Source organism: Alligator mississippiensis, chromosome 2 (genome assembly GCF_030867095.1).
Source record: "Alligator mississippiensis isolate rAllMis1 chromosome 2, rAllMis1, whole genome shotgun sequence".
Lineage (NCBI taxonomy): Eukaryota > Metazoa > Chordata > Crocodylia > Alligatoridae > Alligator > Alligator mississippiensis.
This window is the reverse complement of record NC_081825.1, coordinates 119,571,937-119,594,463: the sequence shown is the minus strand read 5'-3', so window position 1 is coordinate 119,594,463 and position 22,527 is coordinate 119,571,937. Positions and strand designations below refer to the sequence as shown.

The following is a 22,527-nucleotide window of genomic DNA, read 5'->3' as shown; positions in this document are numbered from 1 at the left end:
TTTACTCCAATTTAAGGAATTACTGTAAAGTTAATTCACATTTTATTTTTATTACATTAAACTGCCAATGATTAGCTGTTATCACAAATGAAAAAAGCTGATCATCTAGATTCACCTTACTGGACATATTAGACTACCAATCCTTCTTCTCCAAAAAACCCACAAAGAAAGATACTCTTAATATAGTTAACCAAGACCTACTGCTGTAATTACTTATGCAAGTAGTGTCCACTCACATTAGTTATCCCATCTTAGTTAATGGGGCTACTTTCCTGAGTAAGACCTACTTCCTTCCAAAGTAATTTGAAATTAGTACACTGAATTTCTCCTGTCGTATTTAAAAAGTGACATTATCAAGCCAATTTTCCTGCAAATTTTAAATTTGGTGAAAATAAACTTTATATAATTGTAATATTAAGAGAGAGATTTCAATTTTTTTTCTAATTTTAATTAAATAGTAATCTATGATGATTTCTCTCAAAACCGACCATGTTGGTGCTACAGTAAGAGAACTTGAAAGTTCAACCCAAAAGAAACAAAATAAATTAAACAGCCATTATTCAGGATGAGATAAGAATTCCTCAGAGTTGGATGCCATACTTTTCTTGACTAAATGTAAATCATTTGCTGTAATAAGGTTTAAACCTGGTACATAGTAATCAATAATCAGACAGAATTACCCTTTAAATCACTACCAGATTATGCTTTGCATCACAAATATTTTAAGAGCAGTGCCGTATTTTGCAGAAATTTCAGTGAGAAAAAAGTAAACTGGAGGTCTTGCTCTAACAGAGACCTTAACATCTGGAGGAAAAGCAGCAAGAGAGCACAGCAGCCCCCTTGGCTCAACGAGGAACTAGTGGTCCTCCTGCGTCTAAAAAGACAGTCCTACAAAGGATGGAGGACAGGATCCACCTCCAAGGAGGAATATACTGCACTGGTGCAAACCTGCAGGGAGTGAACCAGGAAAGCCAAGGCTGCAATGGAACTCCAACTGGCTACAAGTATCAAGGACAATAAAACATCCTTTTTTAGATATACAGGGAGCCGGAGGAAAAGCAAGAGCAACATTGGACCCCTGCTAAACCAGAAGGGAGAACTGACGACCGACGCCCAGGAAAAAGCCAACTTACTAAATAGGTACTTTGTGTCGGTCTTTCACAAGTCCCATGGGACGCCCCTGCCCATTATGGGACAGGGACGCCTGACTGAGGGTGGTTTCTTGCCACCCATCAATGCTGACCTCGTGAAGAAACACCTTGGAGAGGCTGGACACCTTCAAGTCAGCCAGCCCTGACAATTTGCACCTCAGAGTACTCAAGGACCTGCCTGCATCATAGCTCAGCCCCTGGCACGGATCTTCAAGAGCTCCTGGCGCTCGGGTGAAGTGCCCAATGATTGGAAGAAGGCCAATGTGGCGCCTATCTTCAAGAAAGGGAGGAAAGTGGATCCGGCAAACTACAGGCCCATCAGCCTGACCTCTATCCCGGGGATGGTCTTGGAAAAGATTATCAAAGAGGCCATTCTTAAGCAACTGGCCAATGGCAACACCCTGAGGGATACCCAGCATGGGTTTGTTGCAGGTAAGTCATGCTTGACCAATCTCATTTCCTTTTATGACCAGGTGACCTATCTCCTGGACAAAGGGAAAGATTGATGTCATATATCTTGACTTTAAAAAAGCCTTCAATCTGGTATCCCATGATCACCTCTTGGCAAAATTGGCCAACTGCAGCCTCGGTTCCACCATGATCCGCTAGCTGGGGAATTGGCTCCGTGGTCAGACCCAGAGGGTGGTGGTTGACGGAAGTCAATCATGATGGTGCACTGTGACCAGTGGGGGTCCCTCAAGGCTCTGTTCTTGGACCTATTTTGTTCAACCTCTTCATTAATGATGTGGGCACTGGCGTCAGAAGCAGACTGGACAAGTTCACCGATGATACCAAACATTGGGGTAAAGCATCCACACCTGAGAACAGGGGGGGAATCCAGGCTGACCTTAATAGCCTCAGGAAATGGGCAGACAAGAACCTGATGGTGTTTAACATTGAAAAATGCAAGGTTCTCCACCTTGGGAGGAAAAATCTGCAGCATGCTTATAGCCTCAGCAGTGCTATGCTGACTAGCACTATGGACAAAAAAGACTTGGGGGGTCATGATTGACGACAAGATGAACATGACCCTTCAATGTGATGCCGCAGCTAGTAAAGTGAGCAAAACCTTGGCTTGCATCCAAGAAGGATGTGGAGAAGCTTGAGAGAGTCCAGAGGAGAGCCATGAACATGATCGGAGGTCAGGAAAACAGACCTTATGATGAGAGGCTGAGAGCCATGGGACTCTTCAGCCTGGAAAAGCACAGGCTCAGGGGTGATCTGATGGCCACCTATAAGTTTATAAGGGGTGTTCATCAGGATCTGGGGGAATGTTTGTTCACCAGAGCGCCCCAAGGGATGACAAGGTCTAACGGTAATAAACTCCTCCAAGACCGTTTCCGGCTGGGCATAAGAAAGAACTTCTTTACTGGCTGAGCCCCCAAGGTCTGGAATAGCCTGCTGCCGGAGGTGGTTCAAACACCTATTTTGAACACCTTCAAGAGAAACCTGGATGTTTTTCTTGCTGTATTACTTCCTGCCCCTGGGGCAGGAGGCTAGACTCGATGATCCTCCGGGGTCACTTCCAGCCCTAATATCTATGAAATCTATGAAAAAAATCACAGAAAGAATAAAGTGACTTTATCCACAACTAAACATCTAATTTAGAGTCTCTGACTTCCACAGAATTAACTCTTGCTGTTTTTCTCCCACTAATAAATGAATTCAATATTATGGTAGGGTCATAATGGTGATGTAGTTGTGATGGTCCAACAAATATGCAAGCAAGGGGTTTTTTGGGGGACAAGCAAAGGGCTTGGGGGGACAGGAAGTTTGCGGGGGAATTGGACCAACTGTATAAGAACTGTCTGACAAGCTTTCAGACACAGAGTACCCTTTCCTCCAATCCAAAAAAGATGCAGATACAGCCTAAGCTAAATAGCAGATAAAACAAGAGACCTGATCCTGCAGGTGGATTCCTGGGGTGGGCAAGAGTGGGTCCCTAAAGCCTCTGGAGCAACTGCCTGGGTTGGCTAGACAGTGCGGGCAACTCTGAGCTGCTTATACTCTCCGATCACAAAGCAAATAGAAATCTACTGCAACAAAGCAGCACTATTTTAACCTTTTGTTAAAGACAGGGGTGTGCTGCAGCAAAGGGTAGGGGCATCTATTTGTTGCCATTTATGCTGCCATAAAAACCTTTCATTAGATGTAATTTTTATTGAGGCACATACACAGCCTCAGGTAGTAGCTGCAAAACAAATAAGGATAACCTTTGTAAAATTAGGTTATCTATTTAAAATGCCCTTTATCTGTTTTATTTAGATTAGGCTATAGTTGCTGTTTCCCAGACCTGAGGAAAGATACTCTGGGCTCAAAATCTTATCTAATATGTCTCCCAACTATAAAGTAGGTCCCATAAAAGATACAACCCTAAAAACATATGCTTATTCTATATTATGCACATAGCCCAGTGGTCAAACCTTTCTAAAGGATTCTGGTAAAGCTATATTCATATATTACAAGCAAATGGAATAGGCCCTTCTGAGGTACTCAGGATGATCTATGCTACACACATAAAAGCCATAAAGAAATGTTCTACTCAAAAATCACCTTTACAAATTAAATGCTTCATGAGGTCTGAGCTGCACATCATCTGCTTTGTGATTCATGCTGTATTTAAAATGCATTTTGAAACAAATTAATTGTTTTAGTAATAATCACGACAGATTACCACCACTTCCCCAGGATTCCACAAGTTTCTGTATGCTTTCATTTACTTTTACATGTAGAAAGGTCCAGAGTCTTTTAGATACAAAACATCTCTCTAAAATCAGGTCGGAGGGCAACTTTTCTCTGCACATTCCTTGTTCTGTTGGGATGAACAATGGTTTCACATCCTTTTTCAGCTCGCCTGGTTTTTCCTTCTCTCATACAATTCAGTAATTTAACAAACAAGCCAACTCAGAATATTTTAAATAAAATGGGATGAAATATTTAGGGAAGAAGCAAGGTACCAATCCAACAGTGCTCTTTACTTCTGCATAACTCTGATTTCAGCTTACAAACTGTTACGCGCAGTCCTCCTAAAAAGGGGGAAATTGTAGCAGTGGTTTAATAACTATGGAGGAAACCTTTTAAACATAGGGGGGAAAAAATCTTTTCTATTTTTTCTTCATACCAAGAAAAAGGAACAGTAGGGTGGTATCATAAGCTACATAAAGCCATTACATTTTGATCTAAATGCCTATCCATACAGGCATTCAGAAGGGGTAAATCAGGCAAAAAAAATGGTGGGCCCAAACTAAGTAAGTTTACCTGAGGAGGTGAACTAACTTATATCAGGAATGAGTTAACTTGAGCTACTGAACTCCTGTTTGCATTCGCAGCACAGCCCTGAGGCTGGGAAAGCCTAGCCACTTGCCCTAGCCTCAGGACTGTTCTTCTGACAACCCTCTAACTGTGACCAGGATGGGCAAAAACAATGGCAGATGATCTACAAGGTTGACAAGTGCAAGGTAATGCCCATGGGGAAAAATAAGCTCAGCTATACATGCACAGTGTTAGGTTGTTAACTAGCTGTTACAATTCAGGAAAGAGACCCTGGAATCATTGTAGATAATTCTCTCAAAGTGTCAGCTCAATGGGCAGCAGCAACCAAAAAAGCTAATAAATTGGTGGGTTTCATTAAGAAAGAAATAGAAAACAAAATGGAGAATACTGTCGTGCCATTACACAAATCCATGATGCGCCCACATCTTGAACACTGTATGCAGTTCTAGTCTCCACATCTCAAAAAAGGATGTTGTAGAATTAGAAAAGGTACAGAGAAAGCCAATCAAAATGATCAGGGGCCTGGAACAGTTGCTATACCAGGAGAGACTATAACTTCTAAGACTATTCATTTTGCGATTGGGGGGTGTATCCAGATGAGCATGGACATTTGTTTCCCTGGGGACACATAGAAGCAGCACACCTTGTGCCACTGGTACTTGTCTCTAGGGAATGCCAGTGCCATGTGTGCTCTGACACATGGCAGGTTGCCCCGGCTGGGCAACTGTGCTGGCCCCAGCAGCCTTACCTGGGATCCTGGGGGCCTCCTGGGGTTGCAGCCATAGCAGGTAGCCTGGCCAGCACCTGGAGTTTGACTCTGGCTGACCAGGCTCTGGTTTTCAGTGGCACACGCTGCCACTAAGTACACTGCCTGGCCTTTTTTCAGAGTGGGTTTTTTAACTCCAGGATCTCCTAGGGTCACCCCCCAACCCCTTCCCCCACACTGCAAGGTAACAGAGCAGGGTATGCCTGCATGTGCAGTGTATGGGGCAGTGCAGACAGGTCTGCAGCGCCACATACCACACCTCTGCACTCATCTGTCTGCAGCTGAGAAGGATAAGTGGGGCATATGATAAAGGCCTATAAAATCATAGTTTCATAATTTCATAGTAGTTTGGGGTCAGAAGGGGCATGAACAGATCATCTAGTCTGACCCACCGCCACTGGCAGGAGCACACGCTGGGATCACACAACCCCAGACAGATGTTCATACAACCTCTTTTTGAATTTACCCAAAGTAGGAGTGAGGACCACTTCCCTAGGAAGTTGGTTCCAGATCCTAGCCACCCTAACAGTGAAATATTGCCTCCTAATCTCCAACCTTAACCTATTCTCCAGCAGCTTCTGGCCCTTGTTCCTCCTCACCGCAGGTGTTGCTGGGGGTAATAGGGCCCTTCCTATTTGCTGCTGATCTCCCCTAACAAGTTTGTAGGCAGCCAACAAATTCCGCCTCAGCCTCCACTTGCTGAAGCTGAACAGGTTCAGGTCCCTCAGCCTCACCTCACAGGGCCTGCCCTGTTGCCCTCCAACCAAGTGGGTGGCCCTCCTCTGAGCCCTCTCCAGGCAGGCCACATCCTTCTTAAAGTGCGACGCCCAATACTGGATACAGTACTCCAATTGTGGCCTGACCAATGTTGCGTAGAGGGGTAGTATCACCTCTCTGGACCGGCTTGAGATGCATCTTTGGATGCATGACAAGATGCGGTTGGTTTTGCTGGCTGCTGTCTGGCATTGGCGGCTCATGTTCATCTTGGAGTCAATAATGATTCCAAGATCCCTTTCCGCCTCTGTGCTCACAAGGGGGGAGCTCCCCAGCTTGTATGTATGCTGTGGATTCCTTCTCCCCAGGTGCAGCACCCTGCATTTATCTACACTGAACCCCATCCTATTACCATCCGCCTACTTCTGTAATCTGTCTAAATCTAATCGCAGCCTCGCTCTCCCTTCGAGTGTGCCTACCTCTCCCCACATCTTGGTGTCATCGGCAAACTTGGACAACGTGTTTTCCACCCCCTTGTCCAAGTTGCTGATGAAGATGTTGAACAGTGTAGGCCCCAGGACTGAGCCCTGGGGGACCCCACTATTCACATCCCACCAGGTCGAGTATGACCCGTCCACCACCACTCTCTGGGTGCGCCCCCTCAGCCAATTTTTGACCCATCCAACTGTGTAGGCATCAATGCCACAGTTGCTCAATTTATTAATGAGAATGGGGTGAGAGACAATGTCAAAGGCCTTCTTAAAGTCCAGAAAGACTACATCCACGGTGACACCATCATCCAGGGATTTAGTTACCTGGTCATAAGAGGCCATAAGGTTGGTCTGGCAGGACCTGGCTTTGATGAACCCATGTTGATTTCCCCTGGGCATGATCTCCCCTGCTGGCCCCTCACAGATGTGATCCTTGATAATTATTTCAAGGATTTTCCCCAAGACCGATGTGAGGCTTATGGGCCTATAATTCCTGGGTCCTCCCGAATCATGAAGGGTATGGACCAAGTAAACGGAGAGGTATTGTTCGCCAAGTCCCAGAATACTAGAACTAGTGGGCACCCACTGAAATTAGCAGGAGACAAGTTTAAAGCTAATTAGAGAAAGTACTTTTTTATGCAACACTTAGTTAAATCATGGAATTCATTGCCACAGGATTGGTAGAGACAGATAGCATAGCCAGGCTAAAAAAGGGACCAGGCAGATTCACTGATGATAGCTCTATTAATACCTGTTGAACAGAACAGTTGGAGCTATTTCCATTGGCATCTCCAGGGGCAGACAAAATACAGCCTGCGGGCCACATCCAGCCTGCAGGTGATTCTATCCGGCCCACGAGGTCCCTCCATAAATTGAATTATCACAGGCCCTATCCCTCACTGCCCCTCTGAAAGCCAGTGCCTCCATACAGGAAGTCCAGCTCTGGCCACTAAGCAACCAGCCCCCAGCCCAGTCTGGCCAGGCCTGCTCCCATCCCCAAGGCAGAGGGTGCTAGAGACAAGAAGCTTCTGCCTGGCAGAGGTTTTTGGCTGGCACTCCTGTGGCTGTTTCTCAGCCCTCCCTGCTTGCAAGAGTGGAAATGCAGGTAAGGGCCCCACTGGGATAGAGGCCAGGGACTCCCACTGGGGAAAGGGGGCTGGGAGCGTGGGCAGCCATGTGCTATGGGACCTGGCCAAGCTGGCCCCCACACTGCAGGAGCATGGGAGCCGTGTGCTCTGGCTCTGGGTTGGACTGGCCCTGCATGCTGCCAAAGTGTACAGCCAGGGACTTGGGCAGAAGCTGTGTACTATGGGACCTCCTCCAGACACACCACCCACCATACCCACACCCCATCACACACACCCAGTCACTTCCCAACCACACCCTTCCAAAAATACCCCTTACCTCCCCCGCAACACAATATAAGTATATAAGGGGTGTACATCAGGATCTGGGGGAATGCCTGTTCACCAGAGCACCCCATGGACACAAGGTCAAACAGTCACAAACTCCTGCAAGACTGTTTCAGGCTGGACATAAAGAAGAACTTCTTTACTGTCCAAGCCCCCAAGGCCTGGAACAGACTCCCCCCAGAGGTGGTGCAAGCACCTACTCTGGATTTCTTAAAGAGATATTTGGACGTTTATCTTGCTAGAATCCTTTGACCCTAGGTGACTTCCTACCCCTGGTATAGGGGGCTAGACTCGATGATCTTCCAAGGTCCCTTCCAGTCCTACCATCTATGAAACCTATGAAATCTATGAAATATACAAGACTGTATTTTGAGCTATTATGCAATTGCCTCTATATACACTATGCAAACACATCAATCAGGACAAAGATTTTTTTTAAATAAAATTAAAATATGGTATAGTAGATGTTTGATATCTTGTAGCATACGATTAGTTTCTTTTTTCCAGTTCCAAGATGGCAACCTCACCCCCCCTTCCCAAAAGGAGTACTTCTGGGGCAAGGGGAGGGACCTCAGGTGGCAAAGGTCAGGGGTTAGGAGGAGGACTTCCAGTCCCAAGGTGGCAAACATGAGGCAGGGCACCTGTTAAGGTGTGAGGCTACCCTTGCAGTCCTCAACAGCTCACTAAAACTCATTAAGAGGCCCTCCAGCCAAAACAACTGTCCACCCCTGCTCTAAATCAGTAATGCTAGATACCATGGAAGGTAATGGATAGGGGATAGATCATTCTAGATCTATCTGATTTGATGCTCTCCTTTTAGCATCTATTTCTGCTACTGTCACAGACAGGCTAGATAGACCTCTGGTCTGACCCCATATGGCAATTCTTATGTTTTTCTGGAAGAATTTTCATTTTAAGAGAATTCATAGAAAATTATGTTATCTTTTAGAGCTGTATTACATGCTGCACTTTGAACTGCTCAAATATTGATCCGTGTTAGTGTTAGCTCGCATTTGAAACAGTCACACATTCAGGCTAGTATGGGCCTTGACAACTGAAAAGTAGGAATCCTCCCACCTCCCTGCCCCTCCCAAATCTGGGCTTTCCCCTGCCTCCCCAGCCACTGCCTTTTTCCCTATCCCCACCCACCCTGGGACTCCCTCCTTGCCCCTGAAATGCCCTCCGTGCTTTCCCCTGCCCCCCAGCCTTCACAGCTCACCCAGGCCCCCCATGTCTGCTGACTTACTTGTGATTACCCAGTCCAAAGAGTGGCAGCAACAGCAGTAGCAGCTGGGCAACCAGGTTCCCCTTGCTGCCTGCTCCCCTGGGACTGTGCTGGCAGCCACAAGAAAGGGGACATGGGTGGTGGGATGTGGGGTGTTAGGAGGGCAGAGGACACTGGATCTGATCCAGGGGGGGATAGGGAGGGCAGCTCAATCAGGGGCATGTGGAAGCAATGGACCCAATATGGGCCAGTGGGAGGCAGGGGTGAATGGAGTGTTTATACCAATGTGTAGCCTAGAGTGGCCACAGGTTAGTGCAACACAAGCTGGGTAACAGAAATAGACCTGCCCTGAAGTGGCATAGCTAAGCTACCTAAAGGGTGCTTAAAACTAGTTTCAGGTGTTAATGTGTGGACAATCCAGGGGTAAAGAGTTCCAGGAGCTGCCCAAAATCACCAGGTAACAAAGCCTTTAGTATGTAGAATAACTCACTTGATAGTAATACAAACTAGGGAGGCTTCCATTTGCAAGCAGCACTTACATAAGTGCATGACAAAGAAACGTTCTTGTAACTGTTTAAGAGCACTTTGATTTACAGCTCTAGATAACAACCTCTTATGACCTAATTGAACGGAATAGCAAGTATGTGACCAAGCTCTATGTAACCTCAACTAAACATATTTCTTCATTTAAAAGAGTGGCAGTCTCAGAAATCTTCATTTGGTTTTTTAAATAGGACAAATTTTTTATGAATAATTTTGCAGAGGTGAACTTGAGTTGGATTTACTTTTGCAAGGCTGTTTACCAAAAGCCACCTGCTAATAACATTTATTCACACCTAATGTCTTTTACTTAATGAGGGGTGTAGGTTGTAGCCCTGTTGGTCTAAGGACACAGGCAGAGAAGGTTCTTTGGGTGAATCTGATATCTTTTATTAGACCAAATTAAATAGTTGGAAAAAAATTTAAGCAAGCTTTCGGGTTTAAAAACCCTCCAATCATTTACTTAATGATCCTCTTACAGAGCCAGTAGGACTACGTGCAGTGTAAACAAGTACAATTCCAAATGAATTAAGGGGTCAGAGTCTACAATTCTGTACCACACAAATCAATTTTGTTTATAGGTTTAAAGTGCTTGAAATCAGTGTTTCATTTTAAAGTAGATTTCTATTGGTACAAAATGGACCGTTATAAAGAAAAATCACATGATAGAGTAGGGTGCCTGTGCACATGCAGGGAGGCTGCTCCAATGTGCTGTAATTACAGTGTGTCAGAGCAGACTTGGATACTGAGGCCTGGCAAAAGATTAATCAAGTCTGCTAGTGTACCAATTAGCACGCTCCAGCCAGCCTCCACGTCTCATTTATCAGCATCTCCATGTTTTCAAAATCACTGTGAGGGCACTTTTACTAAAACTCGCTTGATAAACTTTAGTTGAAGTACCCCTGTCACAGTACTTTTGAAGCACAGGGATGCTGATACATGAGATGCTGTGGGCACTTTAATTAGAGTGGCTCTCAGAACCACTCTAATTAAAAGCAGCTCCCCACTGCCCCTGGAGCACATGTAAAAACTCCCCTAGATAGCTGCATGGTGCTTGGTGGGCAGAAATAATCAGCAAAGCATAGACTGCACTAAAAGTGGTTGGCAGAGATTTGGCAATGCTTTATGTTCTTCCCTTCCCCCTGAGCTCCAAGAGCTTTCTATATAGAGGCAAATCAAAATTTGTTTGGGAATTGAGAGATGCCAGCACACGTCGGCAAAAAAACCCCACAAATAACCCCCCTCCCCACAAAAAACCCTTCAAAAACCCAATGTCTCAAAAGTGAGTAGGATGCTTTCTGCCACTGGTAATCACTGGTAATCTGTGTTGCATTCCTCCTCCCTAACTATAAAAAGCCCATTGAGAAATTAGTCCCTGCACAGATCCACAGCTACAAGCAATGTGATCAGACATTTCAGGGAATCTTTTATAACTAAATCCTGCACTTTTTGCAGGAAATAGTTCTACAAACTTCTAACTCTGGTGGAGCTTCACTGCCTTTCTGCTGCCCCCAGCTGCCACCCCCAGAGAAAAGATGCACCATGGCCAGAAGGACTAGATATTCATTTCTATCAGAGAAAGGGCGACTCTGTAAATAACACCTGATGCAAACAGGAGTCTACACTTACAAAATTTGTGGAGGACAGTCACAGGAACCAGGAAAAAAATAGAGTTACCTACTCTATGAGCAGTCCACCCAGGTCTTTCCTGCCATGTCTTGATGTTACTCGTTATACAGAGTGTGGGAGGCTACCCTGGTCTTATTACAATTACCACCCAGATTGTGGTCCTGGTCTTCTAGGCCAAGTGCATGGCTCTATACCTCCTCTACACCAAACCCGATGCCTCGCAGATGACATCCTTACAGTTGTTCTACCAATTGCCAATGCCGCCCCTCTAGGGGCCTTCTGACCCCTCGGCCTCTCTCAGCCCCACTCCGGGCCCTCAGACCTCTCGGTCTCTCTGCATAGCCCCTTCCTGGGGTGCCAGATCCCTCAATGTCTTTTCTAGCCTTTCTCTGGGCTCTCAGACCCCTTGGTCACACACAAGCACTCCCTGGGCTACCAGGCCCCTTGGACTTCCTCCTGGCCCCTTTCTAGGCTGCCAACCCCTTTTGGTCCATCATCCTGGATCCTTTTAGTTCTTCCCTTTCCCAGCCACTCTCCAGGCCCTCAGATGCTTCTGGTCCTACACTATTCCTGGTCCCTCACTAAGTTGCTAGACCTTTCCAGTCCCACTATGCTCACGGGGCCTCACTATATGCCTCAAGCCCTCTGCCAGGCCTCACTATCCAGGCCCTCAGACCTGTCTGACCCTGCATTCTATTCCCCCATCCCTTCACTGGACCCCACTCTATTCACCAACCCCTCATCGGGCCTCCGGACCCATGTGGTCCGTGTCTTCCCTGCCCCTCATTGGGCCTCTGGACCCACGTGGTCCCCATCTTCCCTGCCCTGACCCTGGGCCACTAGACCCATGCTGTCCCGTCTTCTCTGGCTTATCGCTGAACCTCTGGACCCACATGGTCCCGGTCTTCCCTGGCTTGTTCACTGGGTCTTCGGACCTATGTGGTCCCGGTCTTCCTTGCCAAGTGCTTTTCTGTTGGGGTGTACTCCTCTAGCTTCCCCCTCCATATGGTAACCCACAAGGCAGTAGGAGCCAAGGATTTCCAGCACCCCATCCTCACCTTTCCCTAGAGTGGCCCATACACAACATTTCATGGAGGCTATCCTGCCACAGGCAGACCCACCATGCTAACCATCCCCAATAGAGTCTGGTTCAGGTCTTGGTCAGGACCAGTCTTCAGACCTACCTAATCTTACTTGTCCCTCTCTGGGCTCCCCCTAGATGTCCTTACACCCCACCTGGCGGGCTAACCACCAGTTCCCCTGGCCCTGGCTCCATCTCTCATCTGAGTCCTCTATCTCTGGCCTCCAATTCACTCTCAGACCCCTTTCCTTGATCCTCCTCCTCAGATGGCCTAGCACCAGCCATCATCATCCCAGGCTGCATGCCCCTTGACCCCTTCCTCTCAGCTGTGGCCACACAAGGACCTTTGGTCTCTCTTAGGCCCTGGCCCCACCTCAGGCCAGTTGAGAACTCGAGGCTCTCCCAGCTCTGGCAGTCTCTGCTGTGCTCTGTTTCACCCTTCAGCCCCTCCTGGGCCCTGGCCCTGCACAGGCCAGTTGAGATTCCCAGGGTCAGTCCTCTAGCTGTCAGCCCTCTCGTCTCTGTCAGTCTTCCCTCTCAGGCCCCTCCATAGATCACTTCCTCTCTCTGGGCTCACCCAGAGCCCTCCATAAGTCTTCCCTAAAAGAGCCCCTTCCTTCTCCAGGCTCATCCAGACCACTCAATAGGCCCCTATGCTTTGCCCCACTCACTGGGTTCACCCAGCCTCTTCACTAGGTCTCTCAAACACTCAGCCTCTCTCTCAGGGCTCACCTGGCCCCTCAATAGGCTCACAGACTCTCAGCCCCTCTCCTAGGGCTCCCCTGACTACTCACTAGGCCTCAGGCACTCAGCCCCCTGGACCGCTACACTGGGTCCCCAGGAACCTCCTCCATCCCCTTCGTTCCTACCCAAACCTCTAGATGTTATTCTCCTTGCTGGCATTCAGGAGTGGCAGCCTTCCTGCTGGGTGATGCTCCTATACCAGCTCCCAGGGTCCCTGTCTAAACCCAGCCCTCCTCCAATCAGGTGACTGCCTTGATCAGGCCTAGCCTCACCTGCCAGCCGCCTGAGTCAACTGACTCCACAATTAGCCCTGGCCCCCACCTACAGGTGGTTCAGTTGCCTGACCTCTTAAAGTGGCAGGCACATCAAGTGCCGTGCCACAGACACCAAGTTGGGATGGGATGCAAATGTTTTGGAGGAGAGGATCAGAGTTGAAAATAATCATGGTATGCTGGATAAAATTCAATGAAGGGCAAAGTAATATTGAATGGATACAAATGGGGCACAGCCAGAAAGGAGGTGGCAGCAATCAAGAGAGAAGATGTTGAGAGCCTGAACAAATTTTAGCTGTGGATAGATAGGAAAAGCTGTTTCTTAGAAACATGAGGAGTTTTCAAAGAGGAGTACTGATCACCAAAGAGGAGTATACCTCCTCTGCTCGTGCTTGTAGGGAGGCAGTTAGACGGGCCAAAGCTACCATGGAGCTGAGGATGGCATCCCAAGTAAAAGACAACAAGAAATTGTTTTTTAGATATATTGGGAGTAAAAGGAAGGCCCAGGGACAAATAGGACCCCTGCTAAATGGGCAGAAACAATTGGTGATGGACAGGGGGGACAAGGCTGAACTCCTCAACGAGTTCTTTGCCTCAGTGTTCCTAAGCGAGGGGCACGACAAGTCTCTCACTGGGGTTGTAGAGAGGCAGCAGCAAGGCACCAGACTTCCATGCGTAGACCCTGAGATGGTGCAGAGTCACTTGGAAGAACTGGATGCCTTTAAGTCGGCAGGCCCGGATGAGCTCCATCCGAGGGTGCTGAAGGCACTGGCTGACATCATTGCAGAGCCACTGGCGGGAATATTTGAACACTCGTAGCGCATGGGCCAAGTCCCGGAGGACTGGAAAAGGGCCAATGTGGTCCCCATTTTCAAGAAGGGGAGGAAGGAGGACCCGGGCAACTATAGGCCAGTCAGTCTCACCTCCATCCTTGGCAAAGTCTTTGAAAAAATTATCAAGGCTCACATATGCGAGAGCCCGGCAGGACAAATTATGCTGAGGGGAAACCAGCACAGGTTCGTAGCAGGCAGATTGTGCCTGACTAATCTAGTCTCTTTTTATGACCAGGTTACAAAACACCTGGACACAGGAGGGGGGTAGATGTCATATACTTAGACTTCAGGAAGGCCTTCGATATGGTATCCCACCCCATACTGGTGAACAAGTTAAGAGGCTGTGACTTGGATGACTACACAGTCCGGTGGGTGGCAAATTGGCTGGAGGGTCGCACCCAGAGAGTCGTGGTGGATGGGTCGGCTTTGACCTGGAAGGGTGTGGGAAGTGGGGTCCCGCAGGGCTCGGTCCTTGGACTGATACTCTTTTAATGTCTTCATCAGCGACTTGGACGAGAGAGTGAAATGTACTCTGTCCAAGTTTGCAGATGACACAAAGCTATGGGGAGAAGTGGACATGCTGGAGGGCAGGGAACAGCTGCAAGCAGACCTGGACAGGTTAGACAAGTGGGCAGAAGACAACAGAATGCAGTTCAACAAGGAGAAATGCAAAGTGCTGCACCTAGGGAGGAAAAATGTCCAGCACACCTACAGCCTAGGGACTGACCTGCTGGGTGGCACAGAGGTGGAAAAGGATCTTGGAGTCCTAGTGGACTCTAAAATGAACATGAGTCGGCAGTGTGATGAAGCCATCAGAAAAGCCAATGGCACTTTATTGTGCATCACCAGATGCATGATGAATAGATCCAAGGAGGTGATACTTCCCCTCTATAGGGCGCTGGTCAGACCGCAGTTGGAGTACTGCGTGCAATTCTGGGCGCCGCAATTCAAGAGGGATGCGGATAACCTGGAGAGGGTCCAGAGGAGGGCTACTCGTGTGGTTAAGGGCCTGCAGACCAAGCCCTACGAGGAGAGACTAGAGAACCTGGACCTTTTCAGCCTCCGCAAGAGAAGGTTGAGAGGCGACCTTGTGGCTGCCTATAAGTTCATCACGGGGGCACAGAAGGGAATTGGTGAGTATTTATTCACCAAGGCGCCCCCGGAGGTTACAAGAAACAATGGCCACAAGCTAGCAGAGAGCAGATTTAGATTGGACCTTAGGAAGAACTTCTTCACAGTTAGAATGGCTAAGGTCTGGAACAGGCTCCCAAGGGAGGTGGTGCTCTCCCCTACCCTGGGGGTCTTCAAGAGGAGGTTAGATAAGCATCTAGTTGGGGTCATCTAGACCCAGCACTCTTTCCTGCCTATGCAGGGGGTCGGACTCAATGATCTATTGAGGTCCCTTCCGACCCTAACGTCTATGAATCTATGAATCACTGCAGCTGTCTAGAAACAAGGGCTGTTGCCTGGCTGTGACCTACTGAACAAAACACATTCTGATTAGCTTGGAAAGTGACTGAGCAATTGGACAGTGGTGTTTTGCATTTTCTCTCTCTTTTTTCTCCAAAACATTCCAGAGAACATTAATACAAGTAAGCAAAATAACAAATCATGAAAAATTAGTAAAAAGGCTTGCAACAATTTTACAACAACTTATTTTAATCAATATTATATATTCTCACTGGACTTAGATTGAAAATAGGGCATTATTAAAAGACTCATGGTTGATCTGATAAACTATATGATATAGGTTTTTGTAAAATCTGGCCCTCTCAGGTTTTACTGATTTATCAAATTAATCTTGCAGGATCTCCCTTGGGTATAACAGTTTAAGAACCTTATTCATTACCTATCTGTATATCTATACTAACTACCTTATTTCCAATGAGTGTTTTTTAGAAAATTAAGTCTTTCTGTTCTGGTTATTGAAATGCCACTATTTCAATTTATCTACAAGAATTCAAGTGACTAAAACTAAAAATACATTTGCTTTTTATATCCCTTCTCTTTTAAGGGCATTTGTATACTAACCATGCCAATAAAATAGATTTCAGACTACATTCTTAGGATTGTGATGTTATTTTCACATAGAATCATAAGGAAAAAAAGAACATGTTTGCATTTTCTGCATAATCAGAAAGATTCATAGGTTCAGTCTAATTTAGGCTTATATACATTTAGTTTTAGTCCCCTTCCTGTGACCTGAAGATAAATGAAAGTAGGCAATTTTGGCTTAGCTCAGGAATTTGAAAATGAACACGCACACACACAATTTGATGCTTAGGAAAAGATAGGTTACAAATAAACCAAAAATTTTCGTTTAACCTACTGTGGTTACAAAATTAAAAGCCCAGAATAAAAAAAAAAAAAATGGCATGTTTTTTGTAACCATAAAAAGACTACCTACTAGTTTGTATTACAGGAGCTCTCAAGTGACCCAAGCTCCATGCTTTCATATCTTCGTGAAGTCAAAGCCTGCTGTGGGTCAGCCTTCATCTTACTGACCTTTCGATGCTCTTGAAGATTTGTTGCTGAGGAACATTTCTTATTGCACACTGAGCACATCAGTTTCTTCCTAGAATTTCCTAAAACAGAAACAAAATACCACAAACTTCTTAAAGAAATGCAAAGAAAGAACCCAGATGTTTCCACTGGATACATGATTTTTCACAAGTCATTTGACCAACACAAGAATTTTACAGTTGTACCCCATCTTCAAGGTGCTGGTTTACAGAAATTCTCTGCAGGTACCTTGTAACTTATTTTTAATGAAAAATCAAACCTTAAAAAAGAACCTTACAGAACTGAAGTATCATCTAATAGTAAATTTGTATGAAGTGTACTAAATAACTGTGCTATTCAGAAGGCAAAAACAATTGTCATCCTCAAAAAACATACCATTAGAGCTTAAAAAGTCTGATTAATGATTGAAGTCTGTGGAGCAATGAAAAAGAGATCCCTACTGAGGCCAACACCAATATTTCCACTTAGGGGGCTCTGAAAGCTGCCAGTCTTCTACCTTATAGTAAAAAACAGCATGAAATTAATATTTTCCTAAATGAATAAGATTGGGAATTCGTATTAGCGCCACATCATAAATACAAATAAAATCTATCATATAAATTATAATCCAAGTTAAAGGTCAGAAACCACACACATTTTCTTTTCTTTTTACAATTGGTTTGAAAAACGACAAAGCATTTAATTAGGTTACCTAAAATCTTCTACTTCTGTTGCCATGGTGTTAGGTTTGGAAAGGGAAAATCCCTAACTGGATATCCTACTCGCCCATATTTGTGTACAGTCTCAGCAAATCCCTCTCTCCATGAATCAAGGTTGCAATCCTTGGGACCCAGCGTGGTTCAATAAACCTGGATATTATGATCTCCATTCACCAGCTAGAGCCCACTTCAGCTCACTCGCTGAAGCCAAAAGGGATTCTAAATCTGGTGCACATAATTTTGATTAAGGGGTGGTATGAATGGTATCAAATGATTGGTGATCCCATTCCAGTTTCAAATCCAAATGTATTGCACACGTAAGCAATACCATTACTTAAGCAAAATCCAAAACTGTCTGTAAAGGTATTCTTATGCCGGCCTTCTGAACAATGCACAATGACTCAGCTAGCTAGGCATCATCGTGGCACTGGGGGGTCCCAGTTTTGACCGTGTTCTCCTCTGACTCGGTGACAACTTCCCAAACTTGGTTGTTTCCTTAGACTTTTATATCTTTTTACAGTCCTCTTCTGTATACTCCTTGTATGGTCATACTATAGATCCTCACCAATTAACTTTTACAGCAGTTATTTCCTCATCAATCTGCCACCCTCACCCTGTTTCTTTCTGAATTTACTTCTTCCCTACTGAGCTATCCTTGGGTTTTGTTTTGCCTGTCTTCCTACAGTCTACAGCTATCTACATCTTATTTGGCCTACAGCAGTGCTTTCCACTACCTCCGTGCTCAGCTGCCTCTGTGTGCACTTTGCTTGTACCTTGTGGTGTCCATCCAAGAAAAAAAACTTGGAATCAGTTATGCCAAGGCAGTTTTTCAGGCCACCACCATGGTTTCAAGTTTGTGGTAGTACTCAAACAGCTATTCATTACAAGAGCCAATTATTACAAACCTGATTCTTTCTTTATAACCCGAGGCCTACACATGTGTTCTGGCATATATGCTCACATTACAATAAAAAAAAAGTAGCAAAGCTAAGCAGGAGGAAGCAAAAAATACTGTTCACCTGAAGTTTAATGAAGCCTGGTCAGAAGTTAACACATCAGACTACTTCCAGTTCAAGACTTTTCCAGCCATTCCAGTACCCCATCTCCCTATGCTCTTAGTTTCTTGAGCATTATATATTTATAATTATTTTTAATATTTAGTTTTCTTTTCTCTTCTAGTTATTGTTTTCATTTCATTTTTAAATAATTCAATATGATTTTCAACTGGATCTGATCTTAATTTGTCTTTCTTGAAAACTGTTAAATAAATAAAATTGATATAATATATACCCCTCTCATTTATTTAATTATTCTAATTTTTTTAATAAGACTACATGCCCTGGCCAGCATAACAATTTAATGCAAAGAGAAAATAAGATAAAGATTTTTTCAATTCAGAAACCTAACAAATTTAGATTCAAGTCCCAAAATTCAGGACTCCTCAAAATACCCTGGGAGTAGCTCCCTTTTATTCTACAAGACCATCATTTCTCACACCACCACTAGTATGCATGATGGTCATATATCATTGGGAAAGGTTAATGTCCCAAGTAATCAAAGTGCACACTCTTTAGGCTTTAACAGTATAAAATCAACACTAGGGTTTCCAATGAGAAACTTAATAGAAGCCAGTGTAGCTTGGGGAATACTGCCTTAATGTGCTTCCACTCTGCAACTTCACTTAGAAAGGAGGCTGAAGACTTCACTGCTAGCTTCCAGGTTACCCAAATGCAGTTCCATATTGAATATATAAATCTAATCTGGTGATAACAAGGACCTGCATGATTGTGCCAAACTATACATACCAGAAGAAAAAAGTAGCACTTATCTTGGCAGAGTCATTTAGTATCTCATGTCCTCAAATATTTGTTAGCTATTGATTGCAAAGATCTGAGAAAATGAAAAGCCTGTCTCTCTCACTGAATTACCAGTTTATGAGTCAAATTCTGGCTTATAGATATAGTCATGAAAAGTTAATCAATCAATAGTAAATTTACCTCTGAATCACGGTGTAGTTTAAGAGTGCTGCCATGGTTGTGTGGTAGGTCTTTTGGTGACTTACAACGCATTTATAGCAAACTAGGCAGAACCTTCTGTCAAAACGCATAGGTAGCAATATGTTTGTGTTATATCCCACCAGAGTCAAATTATTTTATTTGGGAATATCAAATATAGGATGTCCAGTGTCTAAACCAAACTGCAGCTGAAGAGAGCTAGAGATTGAGGCATGACAACTTGGCAGCACCAGAAACCTCATCAGTGCCAGTCTGTGCTACAGGTTTGGGGCCTATTGGCATAGCATGACTATTTCCAGACCAAACTGACATATATTGCAAGTTTATCCCAGCCCTCTCTCTCTCACACCCTCATGACTTGCTATTTATTGACTTTAATCTCTGGCTGATCTTACTGTGTTCCTTTACACTTTTTCCCCTCATTCATCTTTTGGATTCCTTACCTCTTCCCTTTCTAATTTACTTGGTTGAATGTTCTACCTTTTCACTTCTCTCACCATTTCTCTGTTTGTTATGCTTCCCTTATTCCTTAGTCTACTCTGTTCTTACTCCCTTCTAGGTCCACCTCACTACTGTTCCCATTCCAGCAGACCTTAGCATAGTTTTCCTTCCTGTACAAGTCTCCTTTTTCCACCCCAGTGTCATAGGAGAGCCACTGGCACAGCTGTTTTAGCACTCTTGGTGCTCAGGTCAGGTCCCAGAGGACTGAAAAAGGGCCAACATAGCCCCTATTTTCAAGAAGGGGAGGAAGGAGGATCTGGGTAAGTATAGACCAGTTAGTCTCACCTCTATCCTCAGGAAAACCTTTGAAAAAATTATTAAAGATAACATTTGTGGGAGTCCAGCAGGAAAAATAATGCTGAAGGACAACCAGCATGGATTCATAACAGGCCTGCCTCACTAACCTTGTTTCTTTTTATGACCAGGTCACAAAATGTTTAGAGGCAGGAATCGAGGTAGATGTCATCTACTTGGATTGTAAGAAACCCTTCGATAAGGTATCTCATTCTAGTCTCACATAAACTGAGCGGCTAGGACGTAGATGAATACATGGTCAGGTGGGTGGTAAATTGGCTTAGGGGTCGCACCCACAGAGTGGTGGTGGATGGGTCAGTATCAACCTGGAAAGATGTGGGCAGCAGAGTCCCAAAGGGCTCAGTCCTTGGACATGTACTGTTCAATGTCTTCATCAGTGACTTGGATTAGGGTGTAGAAAGCAATCTTTCCAAATTCACAGATGATATCAAATTATGGGGTAAGGTTAACACACTAGAGGGTAGGGAACAAATCCAGGTGGATCTGAACAGGTTGGAAAAGTGGGAGGAACAGAAGAGGATGCAGTTCAACAAGGACAAGTGTCAGGTGTTGCACCTAGGGAGAAGGAATCACCAGAATGATTACAGGCTGTGGGAGGACCTTCTCAGCAGCACAGCAGTGGAAAGGGATCTCGGAGTAATTATTGACACCAAGATGAACATGAGTCATCAATGTGACGAAGTAAGCAGTAAAGCTAACTGCACTTTATCATGCATTAACAGGTGCATAACAAACAGGCCCAGGGAGGTGCTACTTCCCCTCTATGCAGCACTGGTCAGGCCGCAGTTGGAGTACTGCATCCAGTTTTGGGTGCCGCACTTCAAGAGGGATGTGGACAATCTTGAAAGGGTTCATAGGAGGGCCACTGGTATGGTTACAGGCCTGCAGACAAAGCTCTATGAATAGAGACTGAGGGACCTGTATCTCTTCAACCTCCGCAAGAGAAGGCTGAGAGGTGATCTTTTGGCTGCCTACAATTTCATCAGCCGGGGTGGGGGTGTCAGCAAGTAATAGGAAATGCTCTGTTTACCAGGGCATCCCTTGGAGTAACTAGGAACAATGGCCACAACCTGATGGAGAGCAGATTTAGGTTAAAAATCAAGAAGAACTTCTTTATGTTAAGGGTTGCCAGAATCTGAAATGGACTTCCCAGGGAGGTGGTGCTCTCCCCTACCTTGGGGGTCTTTAAGAGATGGCTAGGCATGCACCTGGCTGTGGTTGTCTGATCCTAGAGCTCTTTGCTGCCCAGGGCAGGGGGTTGGACTTGATGATCTGCTAAGATCCCTTCCGACCCAAACATGTATTAATCTATGAAACCCCTCTATATTTCTATGTCGGATGATCTCTTTCAATACCAGTTCTTAGTCCAGTTGCAGCTCCAGGATGCTGATTTCTTTGCTATAACCAGGAAAAGAGAGGGCTTTAATCTCCCTGGGTAAAGACTGAAGCAACTAGCAAGAAAAGCTGTAGAAGTGTGGTTGATGGAGAGGCTGCCATGCAACACACTTGCAAGAAAATTAATGAGAATGGTGGCTGATGGCTTTTGGGATGATTCCCCGGGCTGTGAAATAAAGAAAATGTCATCCAGGACATAAAATTGGACCTGTGACAAAAACACCTGTAAACACTGGGGATTTACCCGATGTTCCTACATCCTTTATTCTTTGCATAGACTAAAACATAACCTACCCTATCCCCATTTGATTTTTTATGGGAGGGAGAGAGAGAGATGAACAAGCCCTCCAGAGTGAATTTCAGCTTCCATCAACAACATACAATACAGAGGGGCAAATAGAAAGAAATTGTTACATAAATATGAAATTTACAATTATTTTCCAATTAATGTTGACTATAAAGGGACTATTTTACTATAAAATATTATCTAAATACTTATTAAGATAGATATATTTTAATCAGTGCATGAAAATATATAACTGCATGCTACTTAACCTGGTATCATGCTCTTTTTATGATCAGGTTACGAAACGCCTGGACACAGGAGGAGGGGTGGATGTCGTATACTTAGACTTCAGGAAGGCCTTCGATACGGTATCCCACCCCATACTGGTGAACAAGTTAAGAGGCTGTGACTTGGATGACTACACAGTCCGGTGGGTGGTGAATTGGCTGGAGGGTTGCACCCAGAGAGTCGTGGTAGATCGGTCGGTTTCGACCTGGAAGGGTGTGGGAAGTGGGGTCCCGCAGGGCTCGGTCCTTGGGCCGATACTCTTTAATGTCTTCATCAGTGACTTGGACAAGAGAGTGAAATGTACTCTGTCCAAGTTTGCAGATGACACAAAGCTATGGGGAGAAGTGGACACACCGGAGGGCAGGGAACAGCTGC

At 45.2% G+C, this 22,527-nt stretch overlaps 1 protein-coding gene across 9 annotated transcripts in view; it reads right to left on the bottom strand.

Moving 5' to 3' along the window:
* The window catches only part of PRDM5 (PR/SET domain 5), a 169,839-nt gene that overhangs the window by 86,434 nt on the left and 60,878 nt on the right, over positions 1–22,527 (bottom strand). For all 9 annotated transcript variants that reach the window (XR_009459853.1, XR_009459852.1, XM_059722090.1 and 6 more), the window contains exon 8: positions 16,637–16,716. Coding sequence is in view for 7 of the 9 variants with exons in the window: in XM_059722090.1 (XP_059578073.1) it covers positions 16,637–16,716 (80 nt within the window). In the remaining 2 variants the exon portion in view is untranslated. The remainder of the gene's footprint in view (positions 1–16,636; positions 16,717–22,527) is intronic.